This window comes from Lampetra planeri, chromosome 38, assembly GCF_965212315.1.
Source record: "Lampetra planeri chromosome 38, kcLamPlan1.2.h2, whole genome shotgun sequence".
NCBI lineage: Eukaryota > Metazoa > Chordata > Hyperoartia > Petromyzontiformes > Petromyzontidae > Lampetra > Lampetra planeri.
In genome coordinates this window covers 5,172,658-5,198,075 of record NC_136144.1, presented here as the reverse complement: position 1 = coordinate 5,198,075, position 25,418 = coordinate 5,172,658, and the positions used below count along the sequence as shown (strand labels likewise).

The following is a 25,418-nucleotide window of genomic DNA, read 5'->3' as shown; positions in this document are numbered from 1 at the left end:
CATCATCGTCATCATCACCGTGATGACGACGATGATCATGATTTACATCGTCCATCGCGACGCTCTCGCCGAACCTCGAAGTCCCGCACGACGGCGGCGAACGGCGGGAACTTGCGGCAGCACTCATCCAGCAGCAGGGTGATGCGGTCAAACTCCTTGATGTAGGCCGAGTACATCTTGAGGTAGGGCCCCTTGCGCATGATCACGTCGGCGATGCGTTCGCGCTCCTCCTCCCTGACGCACGCACGGACACGCACGCACGGACACGCACGCACGGACACGCACGCACGGACACGCACGCACGGACACGCACGCACGGACACGCACGCACGGACACGCACGGACACGCACGCACGGACACGCACGCACAGACAAAGATCCCCCGTGTAGCTTTAACAGACGAGGGCAAGTGCCGTGAGCGAAGATGCGCCTACAAAGGCCGGCCGCGGGCGCATGAAGGGGGTGGGGTGGCCAGTACCACGCCCGGCCGCCTTTGTCTCCCCAATGGCGATGTTTACTACACATCGCACCAGGTACTCATTTGAGGCCGAGTCGACCTAGGGGAGGCCCAGGACCGGTTCAGATAATCGTCACCGGTGTTGGCCCGTGAGTGGGAATCGAACCCTGGTGGGGGTGGTGGTGGTGGGGGGTGGTGGTGGGTGGTGGTGGAGGTGGTGGTGGTGGTGGTGGGGGGGTGGTGGTGATGGTGGTAGTAGTGGTGGTGGGGGTGGTGGTGGTGGTGGGTGGTGGTGGGTGGTGGTGGAGGTGGTGGTGGAGGTGGTGGTGGAGTGGGTGGTGGTGGTGGATGGTGGGTGGTGGTGATGGTGGGTGTGGTGGTGGTGGTGGGTGGTGGTGGAGGTGGTGGTGGAGTGGGTGGTGGTGGTGGATGGTGGGTGGTGGTGATGGTGGGTGTGGTGGTGGTGGTGGTGGTGGGTGGTGGTGGGTGGTGGGTGGTGGTGTTGGGGGTGTTGGTGGTGGAGGTGGTGTTGGTGGTGGTGGAGGTGGTGGTGGGGGTGGTGGTGGTGGTGCGTGTGACTGACCAGTGAGCCATGCGCTCCTCCAGCTCCTGCAGCAGGCTCTGGTTGAGCTCGTAGAGCTGGGGCAGGTAGAGGAGGATCTGGGACAGCGTCTTCTCATCCACCAGGGGCTTGCCGGCTTCCACGCCGGCGCTCACCACCGCGCCGCGGAAATCCTGCGGCGGGCGGGTGAGCGGGTTGGCCAGTGGGTGAGCGGGTTGGCCAGTGGGTGAGCGGGCGAGCGGGTCGGTGGGTTAGTTAGGCGAGGGAAAGAATAAGTGAGTGAGTGAGTGAATGAGTAGGTGGGTGGGTGATTGAGTGAGTAAAGAAGCCGGTTGGTGAGTGAGTGGAGAGGTGGGTAACTAAATGGGTGAGTCGGTGAGTGGGTGGGTAACTAAATGGGTGAGCGAGTGGGTGAGTGAGCGAGCGAGAGGGTGGGCGAGTGAGCGAGCGAGTTGGCGGGCGAGCGGGTGGGCGAGCGGGTGGGTGGATGAGTGAATGAGTTAGTGGGTGGGTGAGTGTGCAAGTGAGTGACGGCATGAGCGAGCGGGTGGCATGCTGAACAACTGAATGTGTAAATAAACTAAAAAACTCACAATGTGTAGCAGCTTCAGGACATCAACAAACCTAGAAAGACACGAGGCACATGGTCACGACACTTTGTGTGTGCAGGCCTAAGTGTTCAAGGCGGGTCAGGGATAGAGGTAAGGATAGGGTTTGTGTATTAAGAGTGGAGTGGAGGGGGTGGAGGGGGTGGAGGGGTGGGCCGCCGTGATACGTACACTCTCTCCGAGCTGACCATCTCGCGCGCGATGTGGAACGCCTTGTTCCTCTTCACTTCCACATCGCTCTGAGAGAGAGAGAGAGGAGAGACACAAACAACAACAACCACCAAACACTTTACCATCTAATCAAATAGCAACCGCGTGAGAAACGTTACTCACATCCAAAAGGAATTAGAACGGGTATTCTGTATGAATGAGAAATTCACATGTGAACACCAAAAATGTAATTCTTACATCGGAGGCAAAGCTGCAGCCCTGCAACTGAAAGTGCGCCACGGTGGCTAGGAGATGTTAACTACCTCGCCTGGTATACAGGAGGTCCGTGGGTTCGATTCCGACCCTGACGCCTGCTGCTGTATATTTGGAGTTTGCGTGTCTCTCTCCCTGTGGTCACGTGGATGTATCTCTAGGTCCTCCAGTTTTTCCCTCCACATTTAGAATCAACATCACGCACTCAGAGTATTTGGCTGCTGTAAATTTCTCACTATCGTCATCAAATGGCTAGGAGATGTTAACTACCTCGCCTGGTACGCAGGAGGTCTGTGCGTTTGATTCCGACCCTGACACCTGCTGTATATTTGAAGTTTGCGTGTCTCTCTTCCTGTGGTCATGTGGATGTTTCTCCAGGTCCTCCGGTTTTCCCCTCCACATTTAGAATCAACATCGCGCGCTCAGAGTATTTGGCTGCTGTGAATTTCCACACGATAAGCCACTTCGTTGCAGCTATCGTTTCTGAGAGCCAGCTCGCTAATGAAATAGAGCTACACAGGCTCAGTGGGGACTTGCCTGGTAAAATAAAAAGAGTTTGGTGAAGAATTAGTTAGCTTGCTCGCGCAACTCCTGGCGGCAAGGGCCCTCTCCTACATGACAGCCCCTCTTGACGATTCTCGGTCTACTCAGAATCAGGATATTTTGCTTCACTGGAGGAATCCGATGAGCTAGAAAGCTCTTTTACACAGATCTCCAGCGGCTCACAGATGTCCAGTACTCGCCCACGCCGGCCAAACACGCTGGGAGAGGTTGGCGTGCCCGCACTTTACCCCACCGCACGCGACCCGACGGCCGGGTGGGACAGAGGCGATGGGGGCGGAGGAGGAGGGGGTTGGATTGTAAGAAAAATCGCCCGCGGGGTTCTTTCAACTTTCGCGCCGGGAGGTTCGGAAGCCGGGTGGGCGAGTCGGGCGAGCTGCAGCAGCGTCCAACAGTCGGGCCACCGCGGGAGATGAAATCGGGCAAAGGGCCCGGAACGAAAAGGTTCTCGCGCAGCGACAACGCCGCGGGGGCAGCGGGTGGAGCCGGGAGCCGCGCCGCTGTGCGTGCCCTGGCCGCTGTGCGTCCCCTGGCCGCTGTGCGTCCCCTGGCCGCCACGCCGAACCGGGAAGGGAGTCGCACGGTGGCAGCCAAGGGCGTCGCGGCTTCCACCCCGTGGCACACAAAGAGCTTCCCACCCCTCCCCACCCTCGCCCCCCCCCACCCTCGCCCCCCCCCCACCCTGGCCCCCCCACCCACCCTGCCCCCCCCACCCACCCTGGCCCCCCCACCCTGGCCCCGCGGAGGAGCGTGCGCGAGCTGCAGAGGCGCCGCCGTCTCCTTAGCAGCGGAGCTTCCCGCGCCAGAACCCACGATGGTTTGGGGTCGCGGGGGGACCCATGGGGGGGGGGGGGGTAAGGGGGAGGAGAGGTGCGGAGGGCGACGGTGGCGGAAAGGCGGCAGTGGCAGTGGGGAGCGGCAGGGTGCCTGCGTGTGTGTCCCTGTGTGTCTGTGTGTGTCCCTGTGTGCATGTCCCTGTGTGTGTCCCTGTGTGTCTGTGTGTCCCTGTGTGTGTGTGTCCCTGTGTGTGTGTGTCCCTGTGTGTGTCCCTGTGTGTCCCTGTGTGTGTGTGTCTGTGTGTGTCCCTGTGTGTGTCCCTGTGTGTGTCTCTGTGTGTGTGTGTCCCTGTGTGTGTGTCTGTGTGTCTGTGTATGTCCCTGTGTGCGTCCCTGTGCGTGTCCCTGCACGTGTCCCTGCGCGTGTCCCTGTGTGTGTGTCCCTGCCGATGACTGGTACCAGCGGTATCAAGATCGGCCTCAGTGGAGGGGGGACTGGGGGGGACGGGGTTATGGGGGGGGGCGGAGGCAGCGGGGGGGGGGGCCCTCAGTGGCTTTCATCTGAATGCGTCCATTCACGGGGAAGATAGAGCGGTTGTGCAATGGGGGGTGGGGGGGTGGGGGGGGGAAACCGGATTGTCCGGGGCGGTTTGGGAAGGGGCCGCCAAGTCACGACGCCTGTGTGATTAATGTCCCGTGCAGACCTGGGGTCAATAACAACAACAATGGTGATAGCGGTAACGATACCTACGACACTTGCCGACAGCAAACGTGAGCTGGATTGCGGTTCAGAACGACTCGCGCAATCGCCGCACCTCCGATGAGCACGGTCGGCTACGTACTGTGCAAAAGAAGTTCCACGTGCGTAGTTTCTTGTCCTTCCCCCGCACCTCCGACTAGCGCCGACTAGCACGTTGGGTTTGGCGCGGCGCGCTCTGAAGCCGCCGACCCGAGTTCGATTCCCAGCCGTGACTAACATCGAGTGGCGAGTGATAGCTTAACCCACCCACCCTCCCAACTTCAACTTCACCAACCCACATTGACGGGCGCGGTGAAGTATGGTCAACATCTTCCATCATTGAGATGGTGTGGGGACTGGTGAAAAGGGCGGTAAATAAACTTTTGATCATTCTAGAGCCTACTAATAGTCCCCCCATTGCAGCACACACCGTTAGCGAGCACCGATTTAGGCTGGGCCAGCTGACATTTACACACCGCACCAGGAGTCAGCCTAGCGGGAGGCCTAGGAACAGGTTCAATTACCGCTCGCCACTCATGTCAGAATCAGCAACTTTATCAATTCCGGAGAAATCCGATGAGCTGCGAAGCTCTTTTTCACAGATGTTCAGCGGGGGCACGGGAATCAGAAAGAAAGACGTAAGCCGGGTTCGTAACGCGGCACGCTAACCGCTGCACCACCACTCCCCCATACAAAGACAAAGATCCCCCGTGTAGCCTGAACAGAGCTGTTGGGGCGAGTGCTGCGAGTAGCGAGCGCTCGTCGATCCGCGAGTCTTCCCGGCACGTGAATCACGGTGCCGACTCTCACCAGCGGCGGAGCACGCGGGCGCAGCAGCGTTCCCGGCGCCTTGAGCGACATGGAGCACCCCGCCTTCTCCTCCTCCCGCTCCTCCTCCTCGTCGTCCTCATCGTTATCCTCCGACGAGGTGTCGGGCACATCCTCGTCCGACTGGATGCTGTCGCCGAAGCTCTTCATCTGGCCGGTCCTGAGAGTCGCACGACGATGGTAAAGACGCCGATAACGACGGCGACAATGACGATAATGATGATGACGACGACGACAACAATGACGATGCAAACGCACGCCCCCACGCCCCCGCGACCCCGCGACCTCACGACCCCGCGACCCCTCCGCCGCCAGGCAATCACCTGGCGCCAGCGACCGAGAAGCTGCCGTCCTCCGCGTCCAGGAAGGAGTTCATGTCCACGTAGGAGAAGGGTTCTTCTTCTTCGTCGTCGTCATCGTCGCCGTCAACATGGCGGCGGCGGTCCGAGTCGCCGCGGAGGGCCTCCGCGTGGGGGTCACCCCACCGGGGGTCGCCACCACCGCGGAGGAGATCCTGGAGGCCGAGGCTTCTCCCACGCGGGCGTGGCGGCGGCACTGCAGCCACACGCTCCACCACACGCTGCTCCACGCGCTGCTCCATGCGCTGCTCCACGCTCTCGTACGCGGCGTCTGTTGGGGCGGGATGACGGTCGGCTCCCGATTCAGCACGAGACGTCAGTTGGCTGGACGGTCAGTTGGCCAGACGGTCGGCTGGCCAGACGGTCGGCTGGCCAGACGGTCGGCTGGCCAGACGGTCAGTTGGCCAGACGGTCGGTTGGCCAGACGGTCGGTTGGCTAGACGGTCGGCTGGCTAGACGGTCGGTTTGCTAGACGGTCGGCTGGCTAGACGGTCGGCTGGCCAGACGGTCGGTTTGCTAGACGGTCGGCTGGCCAGACGGTCGGCTGGCCAGACGGTCGGTTGGCTAGACGGTCGGTTGGCTAGACAGTCGGTTGGCTAGACGGTCGGCTGGCTAGACGGTCGGTTGGATTATAGCTCTGTCGACTTGTTAGTTGGCTGGCCAGTTGGATTATGGGTCAGTAGTTTAGTTTGTCAGTTCGCTGTTCAGTTGGAAAATGCGTCAGACAATTAGTCAGTCGGAAGACAACTCAGTAGATTAGTTGGACAGTTGGTTAGCCAGCGAGTCAGTCCGTTGTATGACGAGTTCATAATTTAGTCAGTAAGTTTGTTTGTTGGTCAGTCAGCTGGGTAAAGGGTCAGTGGGTTACTCAGTTGGTTCCTTGGGTCAGTCCACTGGGTAACTTAAGTTGTAAGAGGCCGGTCAGCAGGCCGGTGAGCGGCTCGTACCCGAGTCGGCGCACCCGTGCTTGGGCGTGCTGGCGCACGGAAAGGAGATGGAGCGTGGTTTGGAGGGCGGCGTGCGGAGCCCCAGGGGGAGAGGGGGGTCCACCACTCCGTCGTCCCGCGTGACCCCGCGCGACCCTGTGCGCGTGTATGTCCGCACCTGCACGTGAGACAAAGCCGCCGCCGCGGCGACGGCAGCGTCATCTCGGGGACTCGGCGAGGGGGAGCGAGCTCATTGGTCAGCCAGCTGGTGACATGATTGGTCATTCTGTCAGTCAATGGGGCGAACAGCTAATAGGTCAGTCATTCTTTGGGAAAGACTACGAGTCACCGTAGAAGTCTGTGGGCCTCTGCGCGAGTCTGTGGGCCTCTGTGCAAGTCTGTGGGTCTATATGCGAGTCTGTGGGCCTCTGCGCGAGTCTGGGGGACTATATGCGAGTCTGTGGGATTCTCACTTTGCTGCGCTGCACATGGCTCTCGCTGCTCCTCCGTGTGAGCGAAGTCGCGAGCTCCCCCCTCTGCTGCTGTTTCCCTCCTCGCCACCGCAGGTCCCTGCCGCCGGGCGAGGGCAACGGTCACGGTGGCGAAGCGAGGCACGAGCGAAGCCACGAGTTTTGCGTCCCAAGCAGCTGAAGGGGGGGCCACCCCCGAAAAAAATATACTGGGGTGTATCCAGCATCGTCAGCTAGAATTCGGCTTAGAATTATTTTTTTTGAAAAGTAAAATCAAAAATTCTTAAAATAACCCGCTCATTCTGAAATCATCGTGAAAATGTATCCAAACTCTGTACGGACTCAACAATTTTAAAAAATTTTAAACTATTTTTTTACTTTACACTCTGTCAGACGACGACCACCTTAAACATTTGAGGCAATTTGTTACCGGGCTCGCGATTGTCAATAAGAGGCTACGCCGTTATGCGCGCCTCGTCAACCAAAGTGACTTAAAAGTCAGCCGCTAAATTAAAGGACAATCGGGCAGCTGCGATGACGCGGCACCCCGCGGACTTGTGCGACGTGGCGGGAGTGCGACGTGCCGCCCCCCAATTCCCGTTTCCCGGTACGGGTGAACCTCTCGGCGAGTCGCACGCAAGAAGCCGTCCGGCTCTACGCGCCCCCGTCCGTGTCGGCGCCACCGCTCACCTGCAAACCCCCTGCGCCGGTGCCGGTGGCGACTCTGTGCCCCCAAACAGCCGGATCTCGACTTTGCTCTTCCCCGAAAACCGCCGCGGAAGGAAGCTCCTGAAGGAGCTCCTCTTCTTCCCTTCACCGCTGCCGCCGCCGCCACTCCGCTCGTCTCCCTCCGCCGGCCGGGGGGAGTACTTTGCGATCGGCCTCTGGGTGATGTCGGCCGGCTGGAACGGCGGCGGGATGTCCTTGAGGCAAGCCGCCGCCGCCGCCTCTGCCGCCCGGGAGCTCTTCCGGCCCGCGTCGTCGCCCCTCGGATGTTCCTTCTTGGGAGGGAGCGTCGGCGGGGGAGGAGGCCCAAAGTTCGGCCGCCTCCGGTCTATCGAGTGGCCGCCGCCGCCGCCACCACCGGCGCCTCTCCGCGTCGCCGCCCGGTCCGCATCGCCGTCCCGCTGGGCTCGCTCCAACTCCGCGGCCGTGCCGGGCGCCGGCGACCGGACGTTTCCTCCCCCCCGCTTTGGTTTGAGCGGCGGGGCCCCGGTCGTCCGCTCCGCGTCCTCCTCGTGTTGCCGGAGCCTCCGGCCCGGCTCGGTTGCCGCGCCTCCTGGCGTGACGTGCTCGTCAAACGCTGCCCGTTCTCCGACGGGAGGCCGGGGTTCGTTTTGGCACGTCGCCGATCGACGGCGCCCGTCGCCGGGGCGTTCCGCCGGGGACCGGCTTCCGCCGCTCGCCATTTCTCTGCCGGCGTCCACGCCCGCGACATCCCGCGCCATCGAGCCACCCTGCGGCCATTCCGTCGGCGTCGGTGCGCCAAGCTCCGGGGGCGAATGCAGCCGGGCCGGCGGGCAGCTCTGCTCGACAGCGCCGGTGGTGCCGTCGGCAAAGCGCTCGCCTTCCGGCTTCCGTGCCGCGGCCTCGTCCGCCCGCGGGCGAGGCCGCCGGTCGTTGTCGCGACCCGTTTCGTCGGAGGCCACGCTGTCCGTGGCCCTGTCCGGGAAGCGAGGTGTCGGCACCAGACGCCTGGGCTTGGGGACGGGGGCCCCGGCATCTCCGCGCGCTCTCGGCCGTCCGGGGGAGCCCGACGACCTCTCGCCCGACCTCTTGCCGGCGCTCGCCGGACGTCGCGGCGTCAATCCCGCATCCGGATCCGGAGGCGCCGTGACCGGGAGGCGGCTCGATGGCTCCCCCTCGACGCCGCCGCCCGGCAAAGGGCAGGGGCGGTCGCGCACGGCCGCGCCGTCTGGCGCGAGTTCTCCGGAATCCGCGCCGGCCTTCGCCAGAGGAGCCACAGGGCGGACGGCGCCCGCCGCCCGTGCGTCTGCCGGCTCGCGGCGCAAGCGCGGCGCCACCTCGGCGAGAGGCGGGCTCTCCGATCCCTTCGTGCCCGGATCCGGCGACCGCAAACGCGGCGGCAGCGGCGGCGGCGGTGTCGGCGACGGCTTGGGCGAGTCGAGCGCTAGTGCCGCACGGCACGATTCCGGCTGCGCCGCGTCGCCGCTGCCGCCGCCATCAAACTCCGTCTGGTGCAGCAGCAGCGCCACCGCCTCGCAGCCGTGCACGTGGATCGCGGTGTCGTGCCGGTCGGAGATGCGCCGGAACCGGCACGCCGCCCCGCAGCCCTTGTACGACGCGGCTACGTGGCTCACGGCGCACAGGCAGCAGCTGCCGGCGTCGCCGCCGCCGCCGCCATCGCCGCGCTGCGTCAGCCCCAGCCCGTGGGCGGCGCCGAAATCCAGGTGGCGGTGGCAGCAGCACGAGCCAAGCAGCGCCGCCGTCGCCGGGACATCCGGTTTGCGGTTGCGGCTGCCACACTCGCGACACGGCTTGGTGCCGTCAGCCGGGCTCACAGCCGCCACCGCCGCGACCGCCTGCTGCTGCTGCTGTGGCTGCTGCTGCTGCGGCGTTGGCTTCACCTCGGCCACCGGCGGCTTCTTGGCCACCTTAGGTTTGGGGGCCACGGGAGGTTTCTGACTCCTGGGCGACGCATTGTTCGCCTGCCCGGTGTGACCGATCTGGCCGGTGTGGATGGCCTGGTCCGTTTGGCCGATTTGATCGGCGTCGTTCACCCGGTCCGTGTGGTCGTTCTGGTCCGCGTGATTCAGCCGGTCCGCGTGGTTAGTCTGGTCCGCGTGATTCGCCTGGGGCGCGTGGTTGATTTGATCGGAGTGGCCGGCCCGATCTGCGTGGGTCACTTCCCCGGTGTGGTCGCCCTGGTCCTTGTGGTTGGCGCGGTCGGTGTGATTGGCCTGCGGGGCGGGCGGCCTGGGAGGTTGGGAGGGCCGGGGTGGCGCTGGCAGCCGCGGCTTGGGCGCCACAGGTGGCTTCTTGATCTCTGTGCCGTAACAAACAATTAAAACGAACAGCGGTTAACGTCTCTGCGGGAACGTGCTTCTTCAAAAGTTACAGGGCCACGGTGCAATCGAGCAATGTTAGGGCAACCGTCACTGGCAACAACCGACACAGAATTACCTATTGTCCAAAATGTAGTCGCCACAAAATATGGACAAATCTGATCGCTGCTCCCCCAAGTGGGCAGCCAGGATGGCGACTTCCAATCAGATCGCAGACCGAGGTCACGTGACCAGCCGAGGTCGCGTGCTCTGCAGACCAATCACTGTTCGTCATCAAAACACACCTTACAACAAGCTCCATTTTCACTGGCTCGACAGAGCTCTGCCACTCTGTGACTTTTCTAAACCAAACTCCTGCTGCATTTAATGAGATTAAAGAAACTCTCATGGCTAGAATTACTAAATAATCTCAATGCAACAAGACCCTCCTGAAAAAGTCTTGCGATTCTCAATAAGATTTTCACAAGCGACCTGGCCACAAATGATAGCTCAACGAAGCGGCTCATCACGTGGAAGTGTATCGCAGCCAAAAACTCTAAACGCGTGATGCGGAGGGGAAAAACCAGAGGACCTGGAGAAAAATCCACGCCACCACGGGGAGAACGTGCAAACTCAAAATATACAGCAGCAGACGTCAGGGTCGGGATCGAACCCACAACCTCCTGTATACCAGGTGACGTAGTTAACATCTCCTAGCCTGGGTAAATAAAGGGCGGTATCATTATCTGGGTAGTGGTGGCGCAGTGGTTTCGCACCCTACACTGCGAACTCAGCCACCCGAGTTCGATTTCCGGCCACGGCTAACATCAGCGGGAAGCGACGGCAGAGCGGGCCCGGTTGTTATCATTATTGTCACGTCCAAACCATTGCCAAAAGCCATTATTCAGTTGGTCGCACATTTTTTGAACGATGAGTGCTAAAAGAGGTTAACAGAGAGCCTTTGTAAAACCCGGATGAGGAGGCGTAGAGCCTGTCCAGCAGAGCCCCAAGTATTTGCGTGGTGAGATTTCTCCGATGGTCTCCGATTACCTCCCACAACTCGAAGCCACAAACTCCCATTCGTGGAATTGCCCAAACATTGCCGCAGATGGAGCAGGACTCTTCCAAAATGAGTCTTGCGACTCGGTGAGGCTTGTCAGAGTAAAGAGCAATTACAATTGTTTACTATCATCATCTCCTGTTGAGAACCCTCAGCACAGTGGTGGCAACTCTACGTTGCTATGGCAGGAGCAATTCTACCCATAGGGCACCACGCACGACCCCCCCAGCGCTGTATGAAGCGAGTTGCCGCTTCTTCTCTAAAACCCCGAGAATGTCAAGAATCTCCGCAGCCTGTCGGCGGATCACTCGCGGCCCACGCAACGCGCAACCGCGGGGTTTGGCCAACCTGGAACAGACCAGGAGCCAAAAAAGTATCCACGAGTTCTGAAAAAGAGGCACGTATACATACATATATATAAAAGTGTGTGCGTGTGTATATATAGATGATTTTTTTTGGCACAGCACGGGAGACATTCATCATCCCTCTGCTGCGACTGCGATAGCGCGTTCTACTCATAGTTCTTTCGGTAAAGTCACATAGGTAAAAAATGGAATTAAAATGAAAAAAAATGAAAACAATAAAATCACGACGTTTCGGAGGCAACACAAGCTTCCGTCTTCAGGTGAAACTGTCACAGCAAAATATCTGTATCAAGTTCTACGTTACGCCGCCTTCGATCGAGGCCTGTTAAAGACGCCACACGCACGGCTCGGGGGAGACGTCGCTCCGCCACCACGGTGCCACTGGGCACTGTCGTGGCGTAAGCTCCCGCGCGTCGATTAGCGGAGCGTGATCCGCGGGGGGGGGGGGGTCGTGCAGACCGGGGAACGTGTAACCGCTCGTCTCCTGCTTCTCACTTATATCCAAATCGCGTCGTGAAAACACAAAACACGCGGCGTTATGGGAGAACAAACTGCACTATCAAAGTAGCAGAGAATAACGGACGTCTCCCGTGCTGTGCCGAGAAAACCGTCAATATATACACACTTAAAATTCGATTTAAAGCTTTCGTGACTGCAGGGATTCATCTTCTTGGTTCTTTCGGTAAAGTCTACGTGACTTTACCGAAAGAACCAAGAAGATATACACACTTGTGTATATATATAGACTTGACTCTTTGCAGAACTCATGGGTTACTTTTTGACTCTTGGCCTGTTACCGGCTGGCCACAACTGACGTAGAGTAACAACTGTCGTTTTACATCGAGGTGGTTAACGAGGGTGACAAATTGGCCAACAGGAGCAGAGCGGAGAATCCTCGCTGTGATGTTGCCTCCCGCCCCCTCCTCCTCCTCCTCCTCCTTTGTATTGTTTAGAAAGCGGGCATCGAGTTGTTTTTATGTTCGACGGTGCATTTACGGGCGACCGTAGTCGCACACTGCCCGCATGGTTTAAACATTTCTTCCTGTGTCCGGTCATCTTTGCAGCGGCGGCTTTTGGCCGCCCATCGAACAAAGGCGGTCCCCACTCGAAATCGCGCGGCGCTTTCAGATGCGCTTCTGCGGCCGTCTGGAGCGCTCTGCCCGCTGCTAGTAAGGAAGCCACTTGGGAGCTATGAACTTTTAAATCATCATCGAGATTGACAAAGTCTTTCGAAATGATTTTTGTGTTTAGTTTGCTGCCCTTCCGCCCGCACCTCCGATTAGCACGGTTGGCTACGTACGGTGCAGAAGAAGTTAAACGTGCGTACACACATCATGCATTCATTTCCCCCCATCAAAGTGTCCGCATCTGCAATGGCTTGTACCACTCGTTAGGGACATCACAATATATATGTATTCATACTGGAAGAACCCGATGATCTATAAAGCTCTTGTTCACAGATGTCCAGTCGGGGCACTGGGCAAGAACGCGACAACAACAAACACAAAACAACAACACAATACGAGTGCAAAGTGTACGAACGATAAACAAATCACCCAAACACAGACAAATACTAAGCCATCCCCATCCTACGAGGCAAAGCCCACTGAGATATTAACTCGTTTTTCAGAAGCGACCTGGCCACAAATAATGATAGCTCAACAAAGCGGCTTATATCGTGCAAATTTATAGCAGCAAAATAATCGAAATAAACCTCGATGCACTGTTCATAAATATAGAGGGGGAAACCGGAGAGCCCTGAGAAAAAAACATCCACACGATCATGGGGAGAGACATGCAAACACGAAATATACAGCAGGCATCGTCAGGGTCGGGATCAAACGCACGACCTCCTGTACACCAGGTGAGGGAGTTAACATCTCCTAACCACCGTGGCTCCCCAAACGGTTGTAGCTGCTGCCTTCTCGTTTCAAGGGTCATGCATCCCAACGCTTAAGCAATGACAACCATTCAAGCACACACAAAACACGCAAACTCCAAAAATACAGCAGCCGTCGAACCCACGTCCTCCTATATACCAGGCGAGGTAGTTAACATCTCCTAGCCAAAGTTGCGCCCCAAACGGTTGTAGCTGCTGCCTTCTCGTATCGGGGGTCATGCATCCCAAGGGTTAAGCAATGACAACCATTCAAGCGCACACAAAACACGCAAACTCCAAATATACAGCAGGCGTCAAATTGACCGTGGAGAAAAGTGAGCTGGCGTGGGCAACGCGGCGCCGCCGCCGCCGCTAGGAAGGGCGATGGGCGGTGGGGCGAGATTGATGAGTGACAGCCCAAGTCTGGCACAAGCGCCGCGGTTGACATCACCGCCGCTTTGTGGTGGTGAATGGTGGCTGTTGTTGCGTGGGGAGCCGTGGTGTTGGTGTGGTGGTTTGCCCAACCATCCCCGGTGCACGTGGGTTCGATTCCCGGCTACGGCTAGCATCGGTGCAGATACACGTGGGATATCTTCAGCGGGGGAAAACCCTGGGTCACCTCGGCACTGAAATGGGTACCTGGCGTGGTCTGCGAACATCAACTGTGGGGAGATAAAGGCGGTGCTGTCATACCAACCTTACGAGGTGCTCGCTAACAGCACTTGCCCCAACAGACTACGCAGCTACAGGGGGATCTTTGTGCGTGCGTGTGAATGTTACATGGTCTTGTGTGTGATTGGTAGAGTGTCTGTGTGTGTGTGCATGCGAGAATATGTGTGTGTGCATGGTAGAGTGTGTGTGTGCATGGTAGAGTGTGTGTGCATGGTAGAGTGTGTGTGCATGGTAGAGTGTGTGTGCATGGTAGAGTGTGTGTGCATGCTACAAGTGTGTGTGCACGCTAGTGTCTGTGTGTGCATGCTGGAGTGTTTGTGTGTCTGTGTGTGTGCATGCTAGAGTGTGTGTATGGATGTTAAAATGTCTGTGTGTGTGCATGCTAGACTGTGTGTGTGTGTGCATGCTAGACTGTGTGTGTGTGTGCATGCTAGACTGTGTGTGTGTGTGCATGCTAGAGTGTGTGTGTGTGTGTGCTAGACTGTGTGTGTGTGCATGCTAGACTGTGTGTGTGTGTGCATTCTAGGACTGCTTCTTGTATTTAGTTTGTTGCCCCCTCCCGCACCTCCGATTAGCACGGTGTGGCTACGTACGGCGCGAAAGAAGTTCAACATACATACAAAGTGTTTGTTGTGTGTGTGCGTGTGCGCATGCTGGAGTGTGTACGCGTGTGTGGGTACTCTTGACATCACCGCACCGTTAACGGAGCTCGCCACGCAATGCAGGGCACATCAATTGTTATGCAGGATGGGCAGGCAGCAGAGGCGGGGAAAGGGCAGCTTGGCCTACGGGGTCACTTTAGAGGTCAGCTTTTGTGCCAAGGAAGTTGGGCAAAACCATTCCTCTGATGATGATGGGGGGGTGGTCCAGCTCGGTGTACACGGGGGGGGGGGGGGGGTTCTTTTGCCACGGCAGCGTTGCCTCTGCCCGATCCCACCCTCGGCCCCCCAACCCTCGTGCGATAAGTGAACTCTTCCAGTCCGGAGCAACACACTGCTCCCTCTGTTGTTGACAGATACACTCGGCTGTTGGGGCTGCTGTTGTACGTTAACACAGCCACGTTGTGTGTCCACCCTCTACCACCACCACGTTGTGTCCACCCCCCTACCACCACCACGTTGTGTCCACCCCCCTACCACCACCACGTTGTGTCCACCCCCCCTACCACCACCACGTTGTGTCCACCCCCCCTACCACCACCACCACCACGTTGTGTCCACCCCCCCTACCACCACCACGTTGTGTCCACCCCCCCCTACCACCACCACCACGTTGTGTCCACCCCCCCTACCACCACCACCACCACGCTGTGTCCACCCCCTACCACCACCACCACCACGTTGTGTCCACCCCCCCTACCACCACCACCACGTTGTGTCCACCCCCTACCACCACCACGTTGTGTCCACGCTCTACCACCACCACGTTGTGTACACCCCCCTACCACCACCACGTTGTGTCCACCCCCTACCACCACCACCACGTTGTGTCCACCCCCGACCACTACCACCACGTTGTGTCCACCCCCCCCTACCACCACCACCACCACCACCACGTTGTGTCCCCCTTACCACCACCACCACCACCACGTTGTGTTTGTGACAGAGGTCGCAAACGGGTTTTGATTCCTTACCCGTACCCGTACCCGGCCACACCAGGGTCCCAAACGGGTACCCGTACTACCCGTACCCGGCCGTACCCGTACCCGGCCGGGTACTGAAGTGTTTGTGCGTATGTGTGTGCATGCTAGAGTGTGTGTGCATGCTAGAGTGTGTGTGCATGCTAGAGTGTGTGTGCATGCTAGAGTGCATGTGCATGTTCAAGTGTCTGTGTGTGTGCATGCTACGGGTAGGGTACGGGTATCGGGTACCTGATTGCGACCTCTGGGATGAAGCCATGTTGCAGCCGCGTGTGGGTTGATTCTAGGAACTTGAATTGTGAGAAGAGACAAGACGTTGGGAAATGAGTGACAAACGGTGACTCACCAGTGACTCACGCCTACCCGTACCCGGCCGCACCAGGGTCGCAAACGGCTACCCGTACCCTTACCCGGCCGGGTACGGGTAGCCGGGTATCGGGTAGGGTACGGGTATCGGGTATCCGGTTGCGACCTCTGGTTTGTGATGGGGTCGTCTGACCATACTTCACCGGCACGGGCTCCGACATCACTCGCCACCGATGTTAGCCGTGGCCGGGAATTGAACTCGGGTTGTCCAGCTCCGCACGCTTGGCACTGCGCCGGCGCTCCGCACAGAGGCAGTGCTGTTAGCGAGTACCTATTAAGGTCATCTGTGAGCCAAGTAAATTTGCAAGGTGGGGTTTAATGCGAACGGCGATCGAATGCTATTGATGGAACGTACGTACGTTGAACTTCTTTCGCGCCGTACGTAGCCAGCCGTGCTGATCGTAGGTGCGGGGGGTAAGGACAGCAAACCAAACACACAAAGCAGTGTGTCCGTACTGTTCAGCGGTGGTGCAGTGGCTAAGCACACGACACTGTGATCCTGCTGAAGCGAGTTCGATTGCCATCCACGGCGAGCGTCAGTGGCGAGTGACCTCTGAACCGGTCCTTCACTCCCCCCCCCCCACAACGGGCACTGACCAGGGTGATGAAGTGTGATCAATCAACCCCGGGCCGAGCAACGTGGCACAGAGGTCGCAACCGGGTACCCGATACCCGTACCCTACCCGATACCCGGCTACCCGTACCCAGCCGGGTACGGGTACCCGTTTGCGACCCTGGTGCGGCCGGGTACGGGTACGGGTAGGCCGTGAGTCACTGGTGAGTAACCGTTTGTCACTCATTTCGGGTAGGGTACGGGTAGGATACGGCTACCCGTATCTCCTAGCCACCGTGATGATGATGGGAGAGAGAGAGAGACGCAAACTCCAAATATACAGCAGCAGGCGTCAGGGTCGAGATGGAACCCACGGACCACCTGCATACCAGGCGAGGTAGTTAACATCTCCTAGCCGCCGTGGCTCGATTGCTTAAGCACAGGTCCAAAACAAGAAGCGGCGAGCAACAAGCCTTATCGTTCAAGAGTTGTAGTCGATGAGGGGCTCCGATGGTTATTGAATTGAGCGGGGTAATTTACGTGAACTTGGGAAGGGAATTCTCAAGGATAGAAGCAGCAAGAGAATTGTTGTGACCTGCAGTGTGGTGAGTGCGTGGGTGGATGGGTGAGTGAGTGAGTCGTCGTGTTGGTTTGCCCTGCGGTGTCGGCGATTCGTCGCTGTGTGAGCAAGCATGAAAGAGTCGGTGTGGTGGTGGACTGAGTCATCGGCCAAAGCATTGTGGAGGACTCCATGAGTACAGGTCAGGGCAACAGAAACCATGTTGGTGACTGACTGCTGGTGAGTCAGCGGAGTGAGAGTGCCTTCCACCCCTATGCCACATTGACCGGAGTGGTGAAGTTTGGTGAAAACAACCTCCCCAAGAACGACATGGTTTGTGGAGGCCTTGTCCAGTGGTGGGTTGGCCAAGGGCTGCAAGTTCTAATCGTCTGACTATTGCTTGCCTACTCTGTTAAGTTGATAAATACTCTGCACGAGTTTGTGTGTGGCTGGCTATTTGGTATGCATGCCTCTCTGCGTGCCCATTAACCTCACGTGCTGTGAATGTCCTTTGTACAGTACTGGTGCCTGAAAGTAATCATTCATAGGCGCTCCTGGTGTTTAGGCTCTGAGTAATGCGGGTGTAATAATACAGAGCGGGCCTTTCTCAATCCACTGTTGGATGAAGGCCGCCTCCTCCCTCCCGTCGTGTCGATCATGGGCGTTGTTTGACCATACTTCACCACGCTGGTCAGTGCGGGGTTGGTGAAGGGGCAAGCGCATCAGGACCGGTTCCGATATCACTCGCCACCGATGCTAGCCCTGCCCGGGGAATCTAGCACGGGCCGCAAGGGTCTGTGAGCTCACTCTGCTCACCATCAGAGAAGTGAGATGCGGACAGGACGGAGATGAGTTTAACACGTAGGGGGCTTTCGCAACCAATATCATCCACGACACAGGTTTTTTTTTGGGTTAGATCGCATAAATATATAAATGTTGTGTCGTGAAACCCGCCACCACCCGACGCAGCCAACTAGTAAGGGGGTTTGTCACATAAACAGAACGTGGCCAATTCGTTACAAGTACGGCACTAGTGTATAGTGTAGTGTATAGTAGTATAGTATATAGTGTAGTGTACTAGTACAGCACACCGGTGTGTTGGAGAGCCAAGCCACAACATTTACAATCTTGAGTACGACGTTTCAGCAGTAATTACAACTAGCTTCATCAGGCGACAGCCAGACTTGATCGGCCACAGACCGGCTGAACTATTGTGGAGGACAGAGATGATAGGTTGGAGCAGTGGCTCTTCTTGAGCTGGGCTGCACGCTGCACCCCCTGGGATGCGCAGTGATGCCCTTGCTGGGGGTGCACGAGACATGGGCAGATTTTTTTCGAAGGTAAATAATCGAAACACAAATTAAGCTCGGGCACGCAAGTTACAACTTACTTTGTTTCACCAAACCCTCTGTGTATTTGTTAACGTTGTAAAACAAAGTTACGGTTGTGAACCAAAGGGGGGTGCAAGGCTGCAGTAAAGGTTCAGAACCGCTGGATTAGAGGAATTCGCTTAAGTTGTGACACTGTAATTGGTTTATTTCAATTGGGATTTCAATTTGAGCTGATTTGTGATGCGCTCCTTTTATTTTTAAAATCCTTTATATTAAGTTCGCTTGCTTGCTTGCTTGCGCGCCTACGACCGTGCAAATCTTTCGGTCGTTTTTTAACCCACTTCCCGTGATCCAATCGAGCTGACATTTTGCACACAGACTCGTTGTGCGTGACAATTTATTTCCATGAAATTTTTTTCCCAAAATTTTCAACATTTTAGGAATTTTTTTTTTATATTTAATTACCAATTGCTTAATGGTGGCAGGCAATCATCTGACCCATAGGTGGCAGCCATCTCAAGCCAGAGGACGAGAGGACTCTAGCCGCCACGCATATAAAGGTGTTATATGGTGAACAACTTTGTTTTTACGGGTTAAATTGTTTTACCCATGAATCCAGCCCCCCTCCATGAGTCTCTTTGGGGGGAGGGGGGCGGGGGCTTTAAGCATTTGCTTGGTTAGTTGCGATCCATTGGTTTGCTTGTGCCTAGCGCTGCCAACGCATCTTTAGTCGGGGCGCCACGGTGGCTAGAAGATGTTAACTACCTCGCCCGGTATGCAGGAGGTCCGTGGGTTCAATTCCGACCCTGACGCCTGCTGCTGTATATTTGGAGTTTGCGTGTCTCTCTCCCTGTGGTCACGTGGATGTTTCTCCAGGTCCTCCAGTTTTGCCCTCCACATTTAGAATCAACATCACGCGTTCAGAATATTTGGCTGCTGTAAATTTCTCACTATCGTCATCATCAAATGGCTACGAGATGTTAACTACCTCGCCTGGTGTGCAGGAGGTCCGTGCGTTCCATCCCGACCCTGACGCCTGCTGTATATTTGGAGTTGGCGTCTCTCTCTCTCATCATCATCACGGTGGCTAGGAGATGTTAACTACCTTGCCTGGTGTACAGGGGGTCGTGGGTTCGATCCCGACCCTGGCGCCTGCTGCTGTATATTTGGAGTTTGCGTGTCTCTCTCTCATCATCATCACGGTGGCTATGAGATGTTAACTACCTCGCCTGGTATACAGGAGGTCGTGGGTTCGATCCCGACCATGGCACCTGCTGCTGTAATATTTGTAGTTTGCGGTGTCTCTCTCCCTTTTCGTGGTGGTCGCGTGGATTTTTCTCCAGCTCCTCCGAATTTTTTCTTCCCCTCCACATTTAGAAACAACATCACCACGCGTTCAGAGTATTTGACTGCTGCTGCTACAAAATTCCCACACAACAACAACGACAACAACAACGATGATAAGCCACTTCGATCAAAGCTATCAATTGTGAATTCATCTAGATTTTAAGTTTTCGTGACTGCAGTCGGCTTTCAACTGTGATCGCCAGGGCGCTTCTGAAAAAACCCACCTCCACTGTACAGCTCAGCGGGCTTTATCTGGTAAAATAGAAGCGTCCCATGAAAGCGAATCTCCCTGCCAAGAGAAAGAGCAGATTCCCACAACAAGCCACCAGACCTTCCGGACGTGATGGAGTGTTATTTGTGATTTTTTTTTCCACCCTCTCTGTCTAATATATATAATTAAATAACTCCCCGCGTCAGCTCAGTAACCCGAGTGGTGACAGATGGCCACGGGGTGGTGGTGGTGGTGGGGGCACGTGTTGTGTAGTGTAGTGGTGTGTATTGTTGTGTTGTGTAGTGTTGTGTAGTGTAGTGTAGTGGTGTGTTGTGTAGTGGTGTGTATTGTTGTGTTGTGTAGTGGTGTGGTGTGTAGTGGTGTGTTGTGTAGTGTTGTGTTGTGTAGTGTTGTGTAGTGGTGTGTTGTGTAGTGGTGTGTTGTGTAGTGGTGTGTTGTGTAGTGGTGTGTATTGTTGTGTTGTGTAGTGTTGTGCTGTGTAGTGTTGTGTAGTGTTGTGTAGTGTAGTGTTGTGTAGTGGTGTGTATTGTTGTGTTGTGTAGTGTTGTGTAGTGGTGTGTATTGTTGTGTTGTGTAGTAGTGTGGTGTGTAGTGTTGTGTAGTGGTGTGTATTGTTGTGTAGTGTAGTGTTGTGTAGTGGTGTGTATTGTTGTGTTGTGTAGTAGTGTGGTGTGTAGTGTTGTGTAGTGGTGTGTATTGTTGTGTTGTGTAGTGGTGTGTAGTGTTGTAGTGTTGTGTTGTGTAGTGTGGTGGTGTGTTGTGTTGTGTATAGTTGTGTAGTGTTGTGTTGTGTAGTGTTGTGTTGTGTAGTGGTGTGTTGTGTAGTGTTGTGTAGTGAACGGGCAGAGTTTGCGTGGCCCTCAAACATTCTGCACGGGGTTCGTGGCTTTGTGTTGTTGCGTCTTTGTGTGTCTGTGTGTGTCTGTGTGTGTGTCTGTGTGTGTCTGTGTGTGAATGTGTGTGAATGTGTGTGTCTGTGTGTGTGTCTGTGTGTGAATGTGTGCCTGTGAATGTGTGTCTGTGTGTGTGTGTGTCTGTGTGTGTATGAATCACGTCTGTGAATGGCAATGTGTGTGTGTGTGTCTGTGTGTGTCTGTGTGTGTGTGTCTGTGTGTGTGTGTCTGTGTGTGTGTGTCTGTGTGTGTGTGTCCGTGTGTGTAAGTGTGTGAATGTGTCTGTGTGTGTGTGTGGGGAGCGGTAGTGTAGCGGTTAGCGCGCTGCGCTGCCCTATGCACCCGGCGACCCGAGTTCGATTCCCGCTCACGGCCAACACCGGTGACGATTAAATGATCTGAACCGGTCCTGGGCCTCACCCTAGGTAGACTCGGCCTAAACACGAGCACCTGGCGCGGTGCGCAGTTAACTTCGCCACCCGGGGGAGACAAAGGCGGCCCCGGGGCGCCATGCCGAACCTTGTCGTCGTAGCGATCGACCTTTGTGCCTTGGAGAGAAGCAACTCGCACGGTGACACTGACAATCGTCTCAGCAGTCAACGTGGAAATGATTAACTACTCCGATAGCGAATAATAATAACGTCTCTGGCTATAAGGAACGCTTAATCGATTAGCCACATCAATCCGCATGTTGTGGAAAAACAATATTAGCTTTTTTTTATTTTACACGCTTTTATTTAACTCACTTTGTCTGTTGTTGTCGTTGTTGTATCCTCAAATCTTGGAACTCAATTTTATCCCACTTCCCAATGTGGTATCGACTGCAAACTTGGTATACTTATGTCTTACTGATGGCAATACTATATTCTATCATAAAAATTTAAAATACATATTTTGAAACATTCTTTCTTAGATGTTCTGAGTCGGCTTGGGTCTGATTGTCCACGCTCAACTTACGTTGTGGGCAAGCTTCGGGCCACTTCCTGGAGTCGTGGAGTTTAGCCATTTAAAAAAATTGTTTTTAACATGACTTATTCGTTGTTGTTTGCTGTGTGTATGTGTGAAAATCAGGGAGTTGTGTGTGTGCTAACTTAATCCTGTAGTCGAGTGCGTGAGCCGTGTACTTTACAGAGTGCGTTACGTACAATTACACACAAGTGCTGTCGTGTTGTAAGATACATTTAAAGCCAGCACACAAACTAGCTAGTTGACGTAAGGTGCAGACAGAGAGATCCACAAGGACACTTTCACGGTCTAACACACAAGCACTAAATACAGGCAAAGATCCCCCGTGTAGCCTTCGCAAGACTGCTGGGCCAAGTGCTGTTCGCGAGCACCTATTAAGAAGGCCGGAACGACACACACGTGATTGGGGGTAGTGTGGGCCACCACTGTTTTAGATGCACCACTCGGCCGCCTTTGTCTTCCCGGCGCTTGTGTTTCACCAAGACACGTAGGAAAAAACAGACAAAGATCCCCCGTATAGCCTGTCACATACTGCTGGGGCAAGTGCTGTTATAGCGAGTAAGAAGCACCTATGAAGGCCGGAACGGCACAAGAGGGGGGTTGGGGTGTCCATCACCACGCCCGACCGCATTTGTCTCCCCAGCGGCGATGTTTACACACCGCACCGGGTACTCATTTGAGGCCGAGTCGGCCTAGGGGAGGCCCAGAACCGGTTCAGATAATCGTGAGCTGGAATCGAACCCGGGTCACCAGGTTCAGTAGCGCAGCGTAGCGCTAACCACTACACCACCGCTCCCCACGTACAAAGATAAAGACAAAGATCCCCCGTATAGCCTTAACGGACTGCAGGGGCAAGTGCTGTTAGCGAGCACCCACGCACGGAATCGTACGATGCATTTAAGCTGGAGGAATCCGCTGATCTGCAAAGCTCTTTATTCACACACGTACACGCTGTATGTACACCGCTGAACAAGTACACGCAGCAAGGCAGCGTGTGCAGGAACGCGTCTGTGTGTCTGTGTGTGTGTGTCTGTGTGTGTGTGTCTGTGTGTGTCTGTGTGTGTGTGTCTGTGTGTGTCTGTGTGTGTGTCTGTGTGTGTGTCTGTGTATGTGTCTGTGTGTGTCTGTGTGTCTGTGTGTGTGTCTGTGTGTGTCTGTGTGTCTATCGCTGTGTGTGTGTGTCTGTGTGTGTGTCTGTGTGTGTCTGTGTGTCTATCGCTGTGTGTGTGTGTGTATCTGTGTGTGTGTCTGTGTGTCTATCGCTGTGTGCGTGTGTGGTCTTTGTGCGATATGTAAACATCGCCACTAGGGAGACAAAGGCGGCCGGGCGTGGTGTTGGCCACCCATCCCCCAGTGTGCTGTGCTGCTGGCCTTTATAGGTGCTCGCTAACAGCATTTGCCCCTACAGTCTGTTAAGGCTACACGGGGTGTCTGTCTTTGTGTGACCGAGTGCTGTGTTGAACATCATACCAGCGCTCATCATGCTGTCGCTGGCATCAGCAGCACGCTAGCAGTGGAGCTGCAGTTGCTGGGCGGGTGCTCGCCAGAGTTGTCGTCGTCTGAAGATCACGAGACCACCATCGACCACACGAGTCGCTGCTGCTGCTACCTCCACGGAGAGCTCAGCTCACCCCCCGGGCAAGATCCAATCTTGATCCAGCGCCGTGATTCACGCAACCACCACTCTCATCATCACCGTCTTGATCCAGTGCCGTGATTCACACAACCACCACCATCACCACCACCTTGATCCAGTGCCGTGATTCACACAACCATCACCATCATCACCGTCTTGATCCAGCGCCGTGATTCACACAAACACCACTATCATCATCACCGCCTTGATCCGCAATCTCCACGTTGATTCGGCAACTTCCCAGCCCGATCCGAAACGTAAACCTTGACCCAGCAGATCCACCTTGATCCAGCAGGTCCACCTTGACCCAGCAGATCCACCTTGACCCAGCAGATCCACCTTGACCCAGCAGATCCACCTTGACCCAGCAGATCCACCTTGACCCAGCAGATCCACCTTGACCCAGCAGATCCCCCTCGATTCGCAGAAGCTACCAAGCCGATCGCAGCAGAAGTCTCCAAATCGATCCCCGCGCCTTCCAGCAGCTGCGGCACAGCCACAAGGACCGGCTGTATGAAGTTGTTTCTTTCTCTCTGCCTCTCCCTCCGCTTGCTCGCTCTCCCTCTGTGCCCTCTCCTCCTCCTCGCTCCTCCTCTTCCCTCTCTCTTTACCTCGTTCGCACTCGCGTCTCCTACTCCCCCGATCCCGTTTCTCTCCGTTCTCTTCGCCTCTAGCCCGGCTGCACTCTCTCCTCCTCCTCTCACACATCCTACAAACTCCTCCTCTCTCTCACATCCTACAAACTGCTTCCCCTCCTCCCTCCTCCTCCTCCTCCATCCTCCTCCCCCCTCCTCCTCCTCCCTCTCTACCCTCCCTCTCCCCCCTCCCCCTCTCTCCACCGCCTCCTTTTTTTACGATCAGTGGAAACAAGAAGATGCTCGGTGTAGCCGGCACTTTTCTTCGTTCATCATTTCGTTTTTTCAATAACTTTGCTTTATGTAAACCCCCACCTCTCGCTCACTCTCTCTCGTTCTGTTCCACCTCCTCTCTCCACCTCCTCCTCCTCTCTCACATCCTCCAAACTCCTTCCCCTCTCTCTTTCTCCTCCTTCCCTCCTCCTCCCTCTCCCCCTTCTGCCCCCTCTCCCGAACCGCTAACAAAATCCCATTGGCGCTCACTCCACACCACACACGATACAAAGACAAAGGTTCCCTGTGTAGCCGCCACGGCACGCGAGGAGGAGTGGGTGGCCAGCACCCAGTGGCGATGTTTACTACACATCGCACCGGGTACTCATTTGAGGCTGAGTCGACCTACGGGAGACCGGTTCAGATAATCGTCACCGGTGGTGGCCGTGAGCGGGAATCGAACTCGGGTCGCCGGGTTGGTAGCACAGCGTAGCGCTAACCGCTGCACCACCGCTCTCCACGCACACAGTGACACACACACACAGACTGACACACACAGACTGACACACACAGACTCACACACAGTGATACACACACAGACTCACACACACAGTGATACACACACAGACTCACACACAGTGATACACACACAGACTCACACACACAGTGACACACACACAGACTCACGCACACAGTGACACACACACAGACTCACACACAGTGACACACACACAGACTCACACACACAGTGACACACACACAGACTCACACACACAGTGACACACACACAGACTCACACACACAGTGACACACACACAGACTCACACACACAGTGACACACACACAGACTCACACACACAGTGACACACACACACAGACTCACACACACAGACTGACACACACAGACTCACACACAGTGATACACACACAGACTCACACACACAGTGACACACACACAGACTCACACACACAGTGACACACACACAGACTCACACACACAGTGACACACACACAGACTCACACACACAGTGACACACACACAGACTCACACACACAGTGACACACACACAGACTCACGCACACAGTGACACACACACAGACTCACACACACAGTGACACACACAGTGATATACACACACACAGTGACACACACAGACTCCCACACACACAATGACACACACACAGACTCACACACACGCACTCACACTCGGCCTACAAATCTTAACACCGCCAGTTTACACTCAGGGTTGTGAAAACAGTTGTTTTCATTACCGGTAACCGCATGAAAAACCGGTTTCAAACTATCACCGCTTTAGCACGACGCGTGTTTATCTTTGAGGAACCAATAGCAAAGCATC

General features: G+C 56.0%; 1 protein-coding gene across 1 annotated transcript in view; it reads right to left on the bottom strand.

The window, feature by feature from the left end:
- FGD6 (FYVE, RhoGEF and PH domain containing 6) overlaps positions 1 to 23,932 on the bottom strand; it is a 63,289-nt gene extending 39,357 nt beyond the window's left edge. The window contains exons 1-10 of the mRNA XM_078612253.1: positions 23,047 to 23,932; positions 7,400 to 9,716; positions 6,713 to 6,809; positions 6,261 to 6,417; positions 5,278 to 5,584; positions 4,937 to 5,114; positions 1,799 to 1,866; positions 1,613 to 1,643; positions 1,041 to 1,192; positions 75 to 234 (exon numbers count right to left, since the gene is read on the bottom strand). Of these exons, the coding sequence (XP_078468379.1) occupies positions 75 to 234; positions 1,041 to 1,192; positions 1,613 to 1,643; positions 1,799 to 1,866; positions 4,937 to 5,114; positions 5,278 to 5,584; positions 6,261 to 6,417; positions 6,713 to 6,809; positions 7,400 to 9,716; positions 23,047 to 23,059 (3,480 nt within the window). The 5' untranslated portion in view covers positions 23,060 to 23,932. The remainder of the gene's footprint in view (positions 1 to 74; positions 235 to 1,040; positions 1,193 to 1,612; positions 1,644 to 1,798; positions 1,867 to 4,936; positions 5,115 to 5,277; positions 5,585 to 6,260; positions 6,418 to 6,712; positions 6,810 to 7,399; positions 9,717 to 23,046) is intronic.
- Positions 23,933 to 25,418: the final 1,486 nt, after the last annotated feature.